The sequence below is a fragment of the Anser cygnoides genome, chromosome 18 (assembly GCF_040182565.1).
Source record: "Anser cygnoides isolate HZ-2024a breed goose chromosome 18, Taihu_goose_T2T_genome, whole genome shotgun sequence".
NCBI lineage: Eukaryota > Metazoa > Chordata > Aves > Anseriformes > Anatidae > Anser > Anser cygnoides.
The window spans coordinates 12,023,516-12,040,576 of NC_089890.1; the positions used below are offsets into that span (position 1 = coordinate 12,023,516).

General features: G+C 41.6%; 1 protein-coding gene across 1 annotated transcript; it reads left to right on the forward strand.

Annotated features, from left to right (window-relative positions):
- Positions 1 to 2,346: 2,346 nt before the first annotated feature.
- Positions 2,347 to 10,889, forward strand: WSB1 (WD repeat and SOCS box containing 1). Its single transcript, XM_066979823.1, has 9 exons — positions 2,347 to 2,562; positions 2,972 to 3,140; positions 4,092 to 4,360; positions 4,807 to 4,938; positions 5,340 to 5,440; positions 7,642 to 7,814; positions 8,175 to 8,288; positions 9,109 to 9,216; positions 9,721 to 10,889. Exons 1-9 carry the CDS (start codon positions 2,523 to 2,525, stop codon positions 9,878 to 9,880), a joined length of 1,266 nt encoding a protein of 421 aa, XP_066835924.1. The 5' UTR covers positions 2,347 to 2,522; the 3' UTR covers positions 9,881 to 10,889.
- The last annotated feature ends 6,172 nt before the right edge of the window (positions 10,890 to 17,061 follow it).

The window sequence follows — 17,061 nt, forward strand, 5'->3', positions numbered from 1 at the left end:
AAAACACATAAATCAGCCCTGAGTCATCTGCACGGTCTTACAGGCCCTTGCAACATGTGACTGTGTGGGGTATGCGGCCTGGTGCCACCCTTGATTCCACAGCTATGCCTCACCAGGAACCCGCAGCGAAAATCATCCAAAAAGTCATCCAGTTTGCTGCACTTACAAGGACAATAAGTATGGCAAGGACTCTGAGAAGCAAAGCGTGGATTCTTTCTCTCTCCAAGTTTTGACTGATTTTTAAAAAGATACGCTTTACCGGCCAGGACAGTTCAGTCAGCAGCGTGCAGACAGAACCCAGCCTTCTACCTCTGCTACCCTGGCCTCAGACATGAGACAACAGTGCTTCCAGGCAGGCACGAAGAGAGAAGGTGTTGGTAACGCCTCCAGGACAGCTTGTGACACCAATTTCTAATGCACTTGCAAAAACCTGGGATTTTGCATATCACAATTTGTCTCTGTGTCCGTAAGACACAAACTACAGCCTGGGAAGGTCAAAGACTGGCAGCTGGACCGCGGTGTTGTACAGGCTGAACAACGGGGTAGCTGCTGGAAACCCTCAGTGCTAGACAGTGCCCCGGGTTACACGGGATTCCTGCGTCACACAGAGACCAGACTAAGCAATCATCTCTTCTAGCCCTCAGATCTGTTACATGAATGAACAGAAAGCACACTCAGGAAGAAACACCAACTACTGAAGCAGAAGTTACAAAAATACAGAAACTTACAGAAATAATAAATTGACAAATACTTTGCTTCTTTTAAGAAAGTGAGCAAGAAGGCCAGTAACATGGCAACAGCCCTACAAAGCTGTGTAACTTGACTGCTATCTTTCCTGGCTGTAACAGCCCCCCAAGGTAAGCAAACAGAACCCAGCCTTATCCTGGCTGCAGGTGAGGCTCAGACCCCCGGGAGAACTCTTACAACGTGAGTCATCTCAGCTACGAGATGGCCTGGTTCAAACGTTCACGACTCATGTGTAACTCCAAGGCAGCATTTCACAATGGCTACGGATCTGCCTTGTTACGAGAAGTTGGGGAGTTATGTGGAGACAGCTGGTCAGGGCTTTTCCATCTGCAGGCAGCAGAGGATGGATAGAGCAGGAGCAGCGTTACGCTGCCAGGAAGCCCTGGGACAGGTCAGTGCTAGGATGGGCCAAGAGAGTACCAAACAAGTGTTGGGACCTACTCAGACATACTCAGAACTTCTTCCTGCTCATTTCTTTAACACTGTTTTACTACATGATTTAAAAAATGCTCTGCTGGCCTTGATTGCACAAGGGTAATATCTGTTGCTACAGCAGAATAGCTAAACCCTATGGCTACTTCAGTGTTTCCACCAGCAGGGCCACTACTTTGGAATGAAATCATCGTTATTAGCTGCAGTTAATTATACTATGTGCTGTCTTGAAGTACAAAGAGAGAGCATGGAAAGAAGTCTTAGAAGAGGGGCAGAACTTAGATGTGCAAAAGGAGAATGGGGAAAAGGAAGGGGAAAGAATACGCAGACCTTAAGACAAAACCACACAGAACGAGGTGGCCTCGGGGACAAGTAGTTTATGGGCAACCCCATTAACCTTAACTATACATTTAAAAGTTGAGCATAAACCAGATCTTGCTGGATCTAGACAGTGAACTGTACAGTTTTATAACGAAACATCAGGAGAGTAGGAAAATCCCAAGAATTTTCCAGCTCCTGGTCAGGGAAGATAGAATCAAGCGTGCAGGTCAGTATCACACACACGTTCTGCAACGCATTCATATAAGCTTTCGCATACTTTTTGTTTTACGTGTTGCCTTGCAGTCCCACAGTCAACAGACATCAAGGATGTCACAACGTGCCTTAGAAGATAATGGAGATGACCTCTGTCCAAGGCAGGGAGGCAGGAGCCAGGCTAGCGCAGGCTTAGCCCGCTCCCAGGGTCAAGAGGTGACCCGGAGGGGCCTGTGGGGTGGCTAAAACGGGCGGCACCCGCGGGCCTCGCCACGACAGCACCACAACCCGGTTTTCCTCCCAGGCACGACGGGCACAGGCTGTATTTTAAGCACATCCAGGACGTTCTTACAGCGAAGGCAGGGCTCCCGTCAGGCCGCGTGCTTCGACCGCCTCAAGGAACGCGCGCTGCTTTTGCAGAGCGAGCTCCGGCGGGCGGGGAGGGCCGGGCCCGCTCGGGACGGCGGCAGGAGGGGCGCGGGCAGGTCGGGACGAGGCACCGGGGATCAGAGACGGGCGGCGGGGGCCCGGGGCCGGCCGGCAGCGGGGGGCGAGGCGCAGGCCGTGCTGGCGGCCGGGGCGCAGCGAGGAGGGAGGCCGGAGGAGGCCGGAGGAGGCCGCCCGTCCCCCGCCCGCCCGCGGGGCGAGGCCGCCCCTCCCCGCCGCGCTACTCCCCGTGCCGCCGCCGCCATTTTGTCCCAGTGCCTGCGCCCCGGCGAGCGGCGGTCGGTCGCTCCCCCTCAGCCGCGCCCGCTCGCGCCGCAGGTCCCCGCTCCGCGCCCGAGCCGTTCCGAAGGGCGGCCCCGTCGATGGCCAGCTTTCCCCCGAGGGTCAACGAGAAGCTCATCGGTGAGGGGCGGCCGGGCCGAGCGGGCCGGGGGGGCGGGAGCGGGCCGGGCGGCGCGCGGGGGGGCCGCCGGGCTCCCAGCCGGGCTCCCCGCCTGCCGCTGCCGGCAGCGCCCGGGCACCGAGCGGCCGCGATCGTGGCGGGGCCGAGGGCCGCCGGGTGCCGGCCGCTCGCCCGCGTTCCCCCCGCTGTGGCGGCGCGGCGAAGGCCCCGGTCCGTGTGCGCGGCCGGCTGTGCGGCCGTAGGGACTCAACCTCCTTTGCAGCTGAGGCTTGCTCGTTTGCTTGGTTATATTGTGACCGTAAGACAAATAAAAGCAAAATAATTAACGTTTCGCCTGGTTCCTCTGTAACTTTTTAAAATATGCTGAATTTATTTCTTAATGGAATTTCCTCTTTGTTTTCTTTTCAGCACGATCACGTACTGTAGGAGAACTGTTAGCCCCCACTTCTCCTTTTGACAAGAAGTGTGGACGTGAGAACTGGACTGTTGCGTTTGCTCCCGATGGATCTTACTTTGCTTGGTCACAAGGGCATCGCATAGTGAAGCTGGTCCCCTGGTCCCAGTGCCTTAATAACTTGTAAGATAAAACCATACAGCTCTTAAACTGAAAGCTTAAGAATTTCCAAATAGAAGATAATGTTTAATAGATTCAAACTCATATATTGTCTCTTTAAGCCTTGACATCTTAGGAAAAAATAGTTCTTTAAAGTACTAGCCATTATCTCCTTCTCTGTGGCCAGCCAGAGAAACAATTGTATTGCAAATTCACAACGGAGTAATTTACTAATTCAGTCAAGTGCTCTAAAATAAGCGGAAGTTAGAACGAACATGGAATTTTGAAAACTAAAGCAGATCTGGACTCTTACATTTCCTATCAGAGGGCTATTTTATTTTTACCTTCTAGGAATTTACTTAAAGGCAGACCCCTTCTATTATTATTCACTTTAGAGTGAAAGTTAAGTTCCAAAAGATGTTTTATTTTCAGCTGTAGGTTACATTTTAAAGAAGTTAGTATCTAGCAGTTGAATCTTTGTACTTAGTTAAGTTTTGCTTCCATTGTTCCCAGCAAATCCCTTTTTTTGTTTTCCTGTTGCTGGTGACGGTTTAGTTGTTTTTCATATGCTGGTTTCAATGTCTCATCCCAGTTTTCCATGAACGTAAGTGAATTGCAGGGAACTTCTTGCTTATTTAGCAGGAAGTGTTAGACATTTTTGTAGCTTATTTTGTCTGTAAATGCTTGTAATGTTTTTCAAAGTGAGTTAATATGTTTCTACAGAGGTGAAGACATGGACAGTCTTTGTAGAAGTTTTCCAAGGGTTAATAATTCTTGACAGTTATAAGAAAACCCAGCTTTTATAATTTGAAAGTAAAAATGCATTCTTATGGGCCTCCATGCGTGTACGTCATGGCAACTCACAGATTTCATTACATCTTAAAGACCTTTCTGTTCTATTGCATTCTGAATGTCACACGATATGTAGCTACTTATTTTTAAAGACTCTTTATGTTTTTCTTGTTTGTTTTGCAGCTTGTTGCATGGCACAAAGAATGTTGCAAATTCTATCAGTACAAGACTTGCAAGACAGAACAGTGACAGTGGTCAGAAAAATAAGCCCTGTGAACATATAATAGACTGTGGTGATATTGTATGGAGTCTTGCTTTTGGGTCTTCGGTGCCTGAGAAGCAGAGTCGCTGTGTGAATATAGAATGGCATCGTTTCAAATTTGGGCAAGACCAGCTTCTACTTGCAACAGGCTTGAACAATGGGCGCATCAAGATATGGGATGTATATACAGGTAGAGTGTGTGAGGGGAAGTTGGCATGTCAGTGTCACTTTATGCAGTAGGAACATTAATACGCAGAAAAAATTCTTTACAGAATTTTAATTGGGAGTTGACTCTTGAATACAAATTAAGTATTTTTGAAATAATGAACTGCAACTAGGAACATCTGATACTGCTAGAGGAAGGAACAGACTCAGGTCATGCTTTGAGATGTAAGTGATGTAAGAGAAAGCCTTGGTGCTGCAAAATGGCTAAGTATGTGATTGATTTCAGGCATATTGGTTGTTTAGTCCGAAATGTTCTTCTGGATTGTAGTTTTAAAATACTTTCAAACAACGGAAACTTCAACAACAAGAAGTTACTCTCTGTTCTTGAGTATGGGGAAGGACGTATGTCAATAAGTATCTTGTGTTTTTTAAAAAGTTAATATTGTTTCAAATACTGTTTTCATGTAACAGGAAAACTCCTCCTTAACCTGATGGACCATACAGAAGTTGTTAGAGATTTAACCTTTGCCCCAGATGGCAGCCTGATTTTAGTGTCTGCATCCAGAGACAAAACACTGAGAGTGTGGGACCTGAAAGATGACGGTATGCATTTTAAGTTCATCTGCTGTAACACGTAGAAGTATGCACATACTCTCCTCATTTATTGCTATAAACACAGGTCAGGCTTTCTTTTCAAAAAAAATCCTTCTATTAGTCTCTTAATCTGTATGTTCTCTTGAAATTCTGTATCTATATGTACTCTAAAGGTACAAGCTGGTACTGAGTTAAATTAAAACAGTACATGAAGTGACTTTTCAATAGGGACCTAGGATTTAGAAGCTGCAGAATATTTATTTCTATGTAGACTGACACTGCAAGATCTTGTTAGGAAAGAGCATAAAATTTTAAAAAGAAAAAATAGGAAATATTTTTCATATTGAATATGTAGTATTTAACCAATTCTTATGGGACTAGAGTGTCTTTTTTTTTTTTTTTTTCCCCAGGAAATATGATGAAAGTGTTGAGAGGACATCAGAACTGGGTATATGGTTGTGCATTCTCTCCAGACTCTTCCATTCTCTGTTCTGTTGGAGCTAGTAAAGCAGTATGTGTCAGAGTTTCTTGTTCATTAAATCTACTGAATTGTATGCATAATCATTTTAAATCTCAGTTAACATTAAGCTTGTGCTCGGTGTCATGAACTTCTAATGTTTTACGATGATGTAAAAGTGCATGAAATTAAACTAGCAAATGGTGCATTAAGACACTGATCTATGAATTGAACTTGCACTGCTTTTAGTTGAAGAAACTTTAAGCATTCTTTGAGAAATAGTCCTGCACATGTTCATAGTATAAAATCAAAGAAGACTAAAGCTTCCAGTGTTATAAGATACTTAGACTAATGCATAAAACTATTTTATTATTGATTTTATCCTTTCTATTTCCTGCTCAATGCAAAGGACTTTTCAAAGTCTGAGCCAGTCATGGTATCTCCTGCTGAACAAAAATACTTCGTGTTCTTGAATACAAATGGCACTCGTGTCTAAAAAATGTAGAATGAAGAACAGCATAGTGGTTTTGTTTACAGCTGTATTGTAATGCCCTGCTAGAGAACTGAAAGCAGTGCAGGTAAAGCACATATACAATAAGCTGCTTTTCTTGGCACTGAAAAATTAGGATAAAAGAGAAAAGGGAAGTCAGTTTAGTTACAGGGGCTTTTTGGGTAGTTTAATGAAGCGTAGCGATGCTGAATAAAAAGCACAATTCAATCATTGAGTACTACTTTGTATGGATGACTGTTCGAATGCATTTTATACTTTAAATCATCAGTGCAGATTTGATAGAGAATAGTTGAGTTTGGGGTTTTGTTTTTTCTTTAAATAGAGCAGATGTGGATGTATACATTGATATCTTTAGGCTGTGTGTTTTCCATAAGCTTCTTGCTTTCCCTGTCACAGGTGGTGGCAGCAATATTGGTGTGATTGAGGTTAAGCTGGCACCACTCACACAGGAGCACAATGGTGTTAGCTGGGCAGAAAGAGTGGCATCTCTGGCTACCAGGCTGGGGGCGAACTTTACCATAGGATGAAGTAACCTTGCATTCGACTGCAAGGTGTACTGTACGTACGCAGGTGCTGGTTGATGTCCACTTTCTGCTTTCTTTCTTTCTTTTTTCTTTTTTTTTTTTTTTTTTTTTAAATTTTCCCAGCAGTGAAACACTGACTCCTAAAATGTAGTTTCCAGTTTTATGGAATGTTGGGGTCTTAGAGGAATTGGTCAACACGTTTATAACTGATTGTAAAATGGTTCAGTTGTAGGAAGTATGTGAGGCACTAAGGCCATGTTTGCTTTGGTCAAACATACATATTTATCCAAGATGCCTGCACTTAATCTGTGCAGTAAGACTGAGTCAGGGGAAAAAAATCAAGAACCCTAATGAGCTCTTTCAGGGATATATCTTATGCTAAAGACTTACATTTTCTATAAACTTATGATTCAGTACATATAGATTGTTCTATTAAGTAATTCTGCACAGTCTTTATTTTGATTATATATAATGTACAACTGCATGTAAAATCCCAGAATATTATAATCTTTTACCAATGTATATAATACAATATGCAATTGGCCGGGTAAATTGTAATCTTAATGTTTTGTTTTGTTTTTTTAATTGTTGACTTGATTTAAAATGCATAAATTCTTTCTAATAATGTGGTTAGACTTCCCTGTTGTTTTGCCAAAGACATAACTTTTGGCTGTGAAAATTCTCTTTGCTTGCAGTATCTGTTTCTCTTCCTAGGCTGACGTTGGTGATCCAAGCCAATTGTAAACAAGTGATCTTAAACTCAAAGGGATGCCACTGGAGTAACAATATGTTAACCTTACGTTTTCTGTCTGTATATTTCTTAAAATTTTGGTAGTTACTGAAAAGAGGGGACTGTAGAGTTTAACCCTATTTATTTCTGCATATTTTAATAAAATAGTTTTGTAATACATGAATTTCAGTAAGCTACATGGTTAAATTGTGTTGCCTTTATCTTATATTTTGGCTTATTTTGTTAATAACATTTAACAAACTTGAATTAGAACTTGCATGTCTGCTTTAATTATTTTTTTTTTAAAATTGATTTTAATCTGAGTATGACACTGAGCATATTTCTTAATTTTAGTAATTCATAATGCCTGATTTTAATATAATCCTAAATAAGACTACCAGCTATACTTAAAAAAAAAAAAAAAAAAAAAAAAGTAAATGTTTAATTGCTTCTTTGAGCAGAGCTATAACATTAGCTTATTTAATTGCAGGTTTTTCTCTGGGATATGGATAAATACTCCATGATACGGAAACTTGAGGGACATCACAATGATGTTGTAGCTTGTGAGTTTTCTCCTGATGGAGCTTTACTGGCTACTGCATCTTACGATACTCGTGTCTATGTCTGGGATCCATATATTGGAGTTATTCTTATGGAATTTGGGTAAGTGAACTAGTCAAATCTGGAAACTTTCTCCTAGAATGAAGGTGACTGCTAAAAATAATTGGTTTAATGCAACTGACTGATAACTAGACTTGGGAGAAAATCACAGCAGTGGTCGATGGAAAACCTAAAATGGTAGAACAGCAGAGTTTTTCCTCTGAGACAGAATTTAAGAGTTTTCAATAAAGCTGAAATGTTCAGTACTAAAAAAGATACAGTAGTTCAATATGCACTCTTGATTTCACAGTTAAAATACTCAATGCATTTTTTTCTTCCTCAGCTTTACCAGTCATAGCTGAAGGAAAGCATTCCATAGTTCTTAAATATTATGATGTTAGCTAAGTTTCTTTTTATCTCCAGGCATCTGTTTCCCCCTCCTACTCCAATATTTGCTGGAGGTGCAAATGACCGTTGGGTTAGATCAGTATCTTTTAGTCACGATGGACTACATATTGCAAGCCTTGCCGATGATAAGTAAGTATGAAGAAAGATTTGTTGGACTCCTTTAATTCTTCCCATATGATATGAACTTTTAAATAACGTCAGCTTTTTTTTTTTTTTTTTTTTTTTTAACTGGGAAATGATGTTTAGCGGTCTCGGTAAAAGTAGATGAGTTGTCTGGTATATGTTCATGTTCATTCTGAACGTAGAAAAAAATGAGTTGTGTACAGGGTGAATGATCTGAATAACTGAAGCATGTTAACAACTGAAAATAGAAAAAGAGGGGTTGTAAACAATGTAAATGTAAGTGGAGATAATAATGCAGTGAAGTCTCTTGTAGTTTTAGATTCCAAAATTAAATGAAAAGTACTCAATGGTCTGGTATTCAGTTTCTGCTAACAGTGCCACTCATGTTTTGAAGAACCATATGTTAAGCATATGAAGAATGCTTCCTCAAGATGACAGCAAGAGTATTAAACTATCTACAAGAGGACTGCTTAATTATTTTCTTTTTTAATTTAAGATGAGCATCGTTGGGATTTCCTAGCTTATATGACGACATTGAAGAGAGACTTTGAAAATCTTTAGGTTATTATTTTCTGCTGATGAAGGCAACCTTTTATTTTAATTGGCAGAGCTTGAATGGTTGAAGAAATAAAAATCGAGGTGTATATCAGGAATGAAGAAGTCATAATATTTCAGGCCAAATCTGAAACACGTTGTATACTTACAAAATTCAGGCAGTTTTATAAACATTTTAATATCAGACCCGTTTATTGTGCAGCATCAGAGAAAATATGAGATCAGAATAGACATTTAATTCTAACTTACTACTTCATTCTTTGATTTTCAGAATGGTAAGATTCTGGAGAATTGATGAAGAGTACCCTGTACAAGTTGCACCTCTGAACAATGGGCTCTGCTGCACCTTTTCTACTGATGGCAGTGTTCTAGCTGCAGGGCAAGTATATGCATTTCCCTCCACCCGCCTGAAATATTTAAGTAACACAAAAGGTTGAAAACATTGGCTAAGTGTTCTTAAAAAACCTTCGATTGTGACTTGCAGCTTGATGCTTTTGACTTTGCTTTACTTTTGGTTCTATTTGTTTAAACATGCCTGGAATAGCAGTAAAATATGGAGGCTGATAAACCCATTTCTTATCTTTGAGAATAAATAAAATACAGACCCTCAAACGTGGATTGGAGTGCGACCATTAGGAAATCTAGTGCAGTTATTCTGTTGCAGGTGCTATAGCTGTTGGAAGATCAAACCTTTCATAGATAATCAGCACGTTGTTGTGCTGCTCTAGCTAGAACTAAGCAACAGTTTAAAGCTTATTCCCCCTAACCACGTACGTGAGGATTTGTACCAAACTGAAATCTTTCAAGTGGGATAATTGTACAGTTGTGTTTGTTGGGGGTTGTTTCATTTTGGTTTATTTATTTACTCCTTTTTGCTGTGCAGGACACAGGATGGCAGTGTGTACTTCTGGGCAACTCCGAGACAAGTTTCAAGTCTCCAACATCTATGTCGTATGGCAATTCGAAGAGTGATGCCAACCAGCCAAGTCAAGAACTTGCCTATCCCATCAAAAGTGGTGGAGTTTCTCTGTTACCAGATTTGAACAGACACATGCATGGGGGGGGAGGGGGGGGAGAAGAAAAAAGTAAAAATAAAAAAAATCAAACTGGCAGACAGCCCAGCTGCTAAAACTGGCTAAACACTTTAAAGAATCCTCAAACTTCACAGCCTTTATGCTTAAAACTCTACAGGTTTTGAAGAGCTATTTAAAGTGATACCATAAATACTATATTGTCAAAATGCCTGACAGTTAAGTTTTTAATATTTATAGTAAACACAGTAAAAGTATTCCTGATGTTCTCAGTTTTCTAAAATGTAACTGTGAAAACATGTACATACATAGACATAAGCTGCTACGTGCTATCGGTGTACCTTTAAAATTGCTTTTATGATTTTTAATGTGTATCATGTATATATTGCTTTGGTAGAGCCATGAGATGCATCTGTGCTGTAAAGTGGAAGCATAGCTATTATTCTGGGACGTCAAGTTAGAAAAAATATTGACTTAAGGAGGCTTAACTGCTTTGTGTGTATGTACATTGGTTGGGGTTCAGGTAACTGATCCACTGTTACGAATTCATGTTAGTTTATTTCATGAAGAGGTACAGCTTGGCCTTTTAGAGCAATGTATGGTGAAGGGAAGTAGGTTAAGGTAGTAGGGGATGGAGCATATCTAATGTAAACCCAGGAATTTTGCCTGTGTGTCAGCTAAAAGTAGGCCTTACGTTCCATATCAGCAAAACAGGTTAAATTTCAGTATTGGGCAGTGTTAAAGAAATATTTCCTTACATTTCTAGAAATCTAACTACTGTATTATTGCCTGATACTTTGTCTGTAATGAGAGAAGTTTACAGACTCAGTTTATTATTCTTTGACCCTATAATATCTCTTTGGGGTGATTATCGGTTAATGGCCAAAGATCAGCAAAATACTTGTTTTTGCCTTCTGTTATTTATCTGTACCTGCAGATATAAAGAATGTATGCATTGCATAAAATGCCTGATTATATATATTTTTGTTGAATTTTTTTATTAAAAACTTGTATAAAAGTGGTTTCTGATACTGCATCTGGTGGCTGATTTATCAACACTATCTGCATGCAATAGTTCTAGTGAGAATTTACTATTGCAGCTGTTAGGTAGTTTTTCTTTTCAGGATCATAGCCTTGGTGAAGCTTATGGGGGGGAGCCACAGCAAGATCAACCTTTTAATGTGGAGCAGGTCAAAAGCATATGGTGATGTAAGTGTTCCTGGGCTCCTGAATGGTACAGAACGTAGGAAAGAGAGTTCTGACTGCCACCCTCCTCCATGGTTGCTACAGGCTGTAAAAATGCATAAACTGAACGTTGTTTTTTACACCCGTATTATTCCAGAGTACTTTTTTGGTAAAACCCTTTCTTTGCCATAAATATTATATAATACATTTGCTGTATAGCAGATGTAATATGTAATGTATTTGATGTATAACTTTTGAGCAAGATGCAAATTGTTGAATTCATAGCCACGGCCTTGTTACAAACTAAGCACACTAATCGGCAGCCACACGGCTTCCTTGGTGGGTGACAGGTAGGCGAAGGGCTGCAGGCAAAAAGCATTTGCTTAGGGATGGGAAGTACCTGTCCTCTAACTGGGTGCCAAATCCCAGGGAAGTTTACTGCCTATGAGATACAGTAAAAGCTCTCCAGAACACAAGTCATCCTATTGAACAGGAGCTGGTGGGCATGCCATGCGGAGAAGGCATCCTTTTGATGGCCTGTTCGCACAAACCTGTTAAAGTGTGTTTGTTTTTTCTCTATTACACTGTTTATTTGGACAGAAGGACAAGGTTAATCTGGACGAGGAGGCCAGATGCTGAATCATCACAGCCCAATCAATAAATGTCCAGTACAGTTAAAACTGTCCAACAATCATGGCATTTGGCTTTGCAACTTTGGTACAAGCACTTCCTTTGCATTTGCATGAAATTCCCACATGGAAAATCAGAGACTGAAGTTAATAGGGAAGGAAGATGTGCAACTCCTGCTTATCTTTAAAAAAAATAAAGTGACATTACATCAACCTCATTTGATCAAGCAATGCATCTTTTTACATGATAGATGCCTAATTGTCTTCCACCAGCTTAGCTACTATACTCAATAAATATACTGAAATAAATTCTTTCATTCTCAGGCATCCTATTAGCATTTTAAGAGACTAGGACGCCTTGGAACTACAAAGGCACTTTTTTACTTCAACAGTCTGGTCTTACTGGATTTATTTTCTGATCATGTCCTCGTTTTCTTGGATGAAGTACAAAAAGTCTCTGACAAGGCAGAACTCTTACTGAGCATAGCCCAGCAGGCCTTAAACTGAAAAGAACAAAAAACAAAACAAAAACCCAAACCTATAAATATCCCTGTTCCTTTGTGTCTGCATTGCTCCAGCACAGTCAAGTGGCAACACTTGCGTGTCGGACTCACAGTGAAAGAGAAGCAATGTGGTATTTCAGCCCGTTCTCAATGCAATTTATTGTATTTACACGTGTACAAAAGACAATGCCCAACAGCAAGCGTGCAATCTTTTCTTCTGGAAAGCTCAGTCCAGGCACCCAGGCCTACTTTCCAGGAAGATTTCCCTGAACACTGTTTCCAAACATCATAAATCAACTTCCCACTTTCCAAAGACTACTACAAAACAAAGTCAATGGAACAGAACTTCCTCAGGAACCAAAACTCTGCTGGCAAGGAAATAGAAAGCATATGTGTCACCACGTTACTTACTGACTCACTCATTTGATGCAATATTTTTCATAGACATATTGTACGAAATTGAAGCATTTCTCTTATTTTTTTTAAATATATTTATCATTAAGACAAAGCTTCTCATACATTGTCCAGCTGAAGGAAGAACTGGTGAGATCTGTACCCTCCAAATCATCCCATCTCAACTTAGATGCAGAGACAAGTATCAACCAGGCATGAAGTTTTCTGCCAGGAAGCTTTCTAATTTAAAAACATATGCTCCTTCTAAATGCAGTCACTCTGATCAGCTGAAGCACTGTGCACTCTGTTTTGCACTCCCTGCTGAAAAGTTTGTCCTGAGGAAGCAGCAGCCCTTTGCATCAGAGAACCCAAACCAAAAAGCAAGCTGATGCTGATAGATCCACACCAGCAAAGATGATGCAGATGGATGCAGACAGCTGTGATTTGAAAGTATGTACTTAATAGCTCTGCCTGATGAAAGAAATTATTCTCCAGCCTTAGAACAACCTGCAGCTAGAAAATTTGCCAGGGGCATTAGTCAGGAATGGATGGAAGAAACTGCACCTCTGGAATGGTGCTAACATGCGTGGAAGCAGTTATAGACTAAAGGGTGTTTTGCTGTTGTTACCATGCTGTAAACAGTCTAGCCTAGTTAAAAACAGCTCATAAAGAGGAAAAGCTATCTGAGCAAAGTAGCCCCTTTGTGCTGGTGGCACACTGTTTAGCTGGGGCTAAGCAGAACTCGTTTTAGATCTGTTCAAAGCCATCTAGAAACATGGCTAGTATTTCTGCGGCAAGCGTAATTAATGTCCTTGAAGCATTTTGTAATCATTTACTAAGTGTGCTCTGGGTATTAAAGAAACTCAATAAAGTTGTCAGGAACTGAGCAGAGGCAGCAGGAAGCAGAGCTACTCCCCCAACACGCTGTTGGCATTGTCCAGCTCTTGCGAGCACAGCCTCGCCGGGCAAGCAGCGAAGACAATTAACAGGAAGGAGGGTGATGCAAGGATGTGATGGCTTGCAAAATTTCCGGACAGGGACAGATATATCAAGCAGTGGAAGAGACAAATGCATAACTGAGAATCTCTTGATCAGTTCTTTTAAAAAAGAAAGTGTGTTAACATACAAAAGAAATAGACAAAGATAGTCAAAAAGACAAGAGGAAAGCGGAAATTTCTAATACACCGAGGAGGAATTCGGTCATTTACTCTGTGACTTGCCACTGAAAATTCACACCTTGCTGCTCATTCCCACAGCAGCTGCCTGACCCTGCTAGTCTTCATGCTTTGGGATGGCGGCAAACTGGTATTTGAAAGGTTGTTGTGTGTTCTTGGTTTCCATTAGTGTTATTCTGCAGTACTACCATGCAGCAGTGTAGAGCACGTTCCTCCTGGGGGCAGGACACGGCCATACCTGGAGGATTTGCACATCACCTCCAGTCCTCTGTGCCCAGGCACTGCAAAGCCCCAGTGTCACCGTGACAGGATTAGGGAGGCTTAGGGTTAGGGTTAGGGTGAGGGTTAGGCTTAGGGTTCGGGTTAGCGTTTGGTTAGGGTTAGAGTTAGTGTTAGGTTAGGGTTCCAGTTAGGGTTAGATTTAGGATTAGGGTTAGGGTTAGGGTTGGGGTTATGGTTAGGGTATGGGTTAGGGTTAGTGTTAGGGTTTGGTTAGTGTTAGGTTGAGGTTAGGATTAGGTTGGTGTTAGGGTTACTATTAGGGTTAATGTTAGGGTTAGGGTTAGGGTTGGGGTTAGGGTTAGGGTTAGAGCTGGTTAGTATTAGTGTTAGGTTAGGGTTCCGGTTAGGGTTAGATTTAGGATTAGAGTAAGGGTTAGGGTGAGGGGTAAGGTCAGGGTCAGGGTCAGGGTTAGGGTTAGGGTTAGGGTTAGGGTTAGGGTTAGGGTTAGGTACCGGTCACAGACAAGGGAAGTGCTGGCAGCTACAGGGGCAGGTTGCAAACTGGTCCCCAGGAACTGCCACCCTCCGGACCAGCCTCTGCCTGCAGGCAGGGCTGCAGCAGCTACCTGAGACTGCACCCGAGATAAGCAAGTCCTGGAGACAACTGGAGATCCTGTCAGAAGGAAGCATTTTCTTGGAAATGCTCTGAAAATTATTCTTGTTTTCCGTATTCGTACACGGCATTTTAGTTGAATCACTCGGGGAGAGACTGAAAAGCACTCCTAAGTACTTTATGATAGCTGTTTTTGTTAATATTGCAGCTGAATGTAGTCTTTCATTGGAACAATTTAGAAATAGGGTGGATGAATCCCATGACCTCTTTGCCATATATATATTACAATAGTCTCATAAAGGACAGAAGTTACATAGGATCCCATGTGGAATCTGCTAAAGATGCCATGCAGAAACTGTTTATCCAAGTTAATTACTTCAGATTAGAACCACCTGAGTAAGGCAAATGGGTTTTACGTGTGATGCTGGCTTCTGCACAGGGATAATTTTGTTTTATAAACACTACTCCACACAGCACACAAATCCAGCTGCAATAAGCTATTCCAGAACAGCTTTCATTATTGATGTACTAGAATGAAAAGGAAGCCAATGTAAACTTCAGATAAGTAATCAGTAACTTTGTTTAGGTCACTAGAACAATATCGGCTATCAGCTGGGTTATGCCTTGTGTAACTAATCGGATTCTGAACTTCTCACTTCTTCGGGTGTGTAGGTGGCCACCCAACATTAGCTGCTGTGTGTGCCTTTATGAATGGCTTTCCACTCGCGTCCCAAACAGCTGCAGTTCCTGCCTGCACAGTTCTCTGGGTACATGGAAAGAAGATAATAGAAGCAGAAAACCCTGACATCTTAATGCAACCCTCTGTGTGCAGTTATCTGCCTTCCCTGGTGTTTCTAAACTTAACACAGAACGGCAGCTACTCTCTAGTGATAGCTGAGGAAGAGAGGAGCACACAACTGTAAGTAGTTATGAGACTGCCAGGGTATTTTTGCTGCCTAATGCACAGAATTGAGGGCAAAAATGAGTCCTTCCCCTGCCATCCAGCAGCACAGGATTTGGTGAGATAGTCAAATACAGAATATTTAATTCAATAAAGCTCTGCATTCTCCTGTAAAGCTCATTGAGTCTGCCTGAACTGCTGCTGAATGTCTTAGTGGGCGAGCTGAATCATACCCGAAAAGCATGGAGCAGGGGGATAACATTCATCCCGACCACAAAACTGCACTAAGCACAAATCCCGATTTAGATGGGCTAACATCTTCCCCGAGCCATCCCTCCAGTCAGCATGTTCCAGCACAAGCAACCGTCCTATACAATTTTGAAACCTTATTAAAATCCTACATGGATCTCCCTCCACCGGCACACATACACACACAACAGGTAGTTCAGCCACAAAAGTAACAGCTTTCCTGTCATTACAAGACTTTATGACTCCTCATTCATTTTGTATTGAAAAATGGTGACATATTTACGGGAGTCTTTGCTAACTTAATAGGTGTTATTTTAATGCTGTCTGGAGCTCATATAAAGCCACGGAGTATTGCATGGAAGAAAGGTACTGCGTTTAGACCATGACGTTAAAGCTAGCAGATCTTTGGTTTATTAAATCTGCAGGAAACCTCCTGTAAGAGCAGGAATCACAAGAGATCGGGTCTAACATCAGGTTCTGCCATTCATGACCATCTGTGAAGACTTAAGTGCCAAATGTCTTGCTTTATTCTCGCATTTGGAAAAAACATGTCTCTGCTGTGTTTACAGGTTTCCTGTTCAAAAAGGAGTTTTGGCCTAGGGCAAAAGTTGACGTAGTTTATGGCTTTCTCCAACTTGCCACAACTGATTTGGGTGTTGGCATGTAGGAGTGCAGCATCTTTCTGCAGTTCTCTGTTCCCTTAACACACCGGCTTGTACATCAGTCTACATCTTTCTATACCTGCCCTGAATCAGAAAAATCACCAGCTGTGGAGGTCAGCCCACCGAAGGCAGAAACGGAGAGCGAACCTCTCCTGGGAGATGCAGGAGAGCTTTCTTGTAACTACAGTGGGGAACAGGTCTTGATTGTTGTTACACTGGGGCGCCTGCTTCACATTTCATCTCAAGGGGAGAAAAGGAGATCTGCTCTCTGGCTGATTGAGAAACGTTCCTACTATCAAGGAGTTACCAAATCGGAACGGTTAAAAATGGAACAAAACAAGATTTGTTGCTGTAACACCTGAAGCAAGATTCCAGTACAGAAATACATTTTTGTGCACTATAAATTATTGAAAACCTGCAGTAACTGATATTTCAAAGCTGTTGTGGTTTCAAAATCTAAACTGAATTGGGAAAAAATAAGTCTGTTTACATGCAAGGCTGGGATTACTCAAAATGAATGATTGTTAGGTTTCAAATCCACTTTCAAAAAGAGTGTCTAAAATAAAGACATTCTGTCCATCTCCTGAACTGTCAAAGCTGTCAGAATTGTTTTCAGTCTGACAAAAATTGCAGGGACTTCGTATGGGTAAAACTCGTGTAC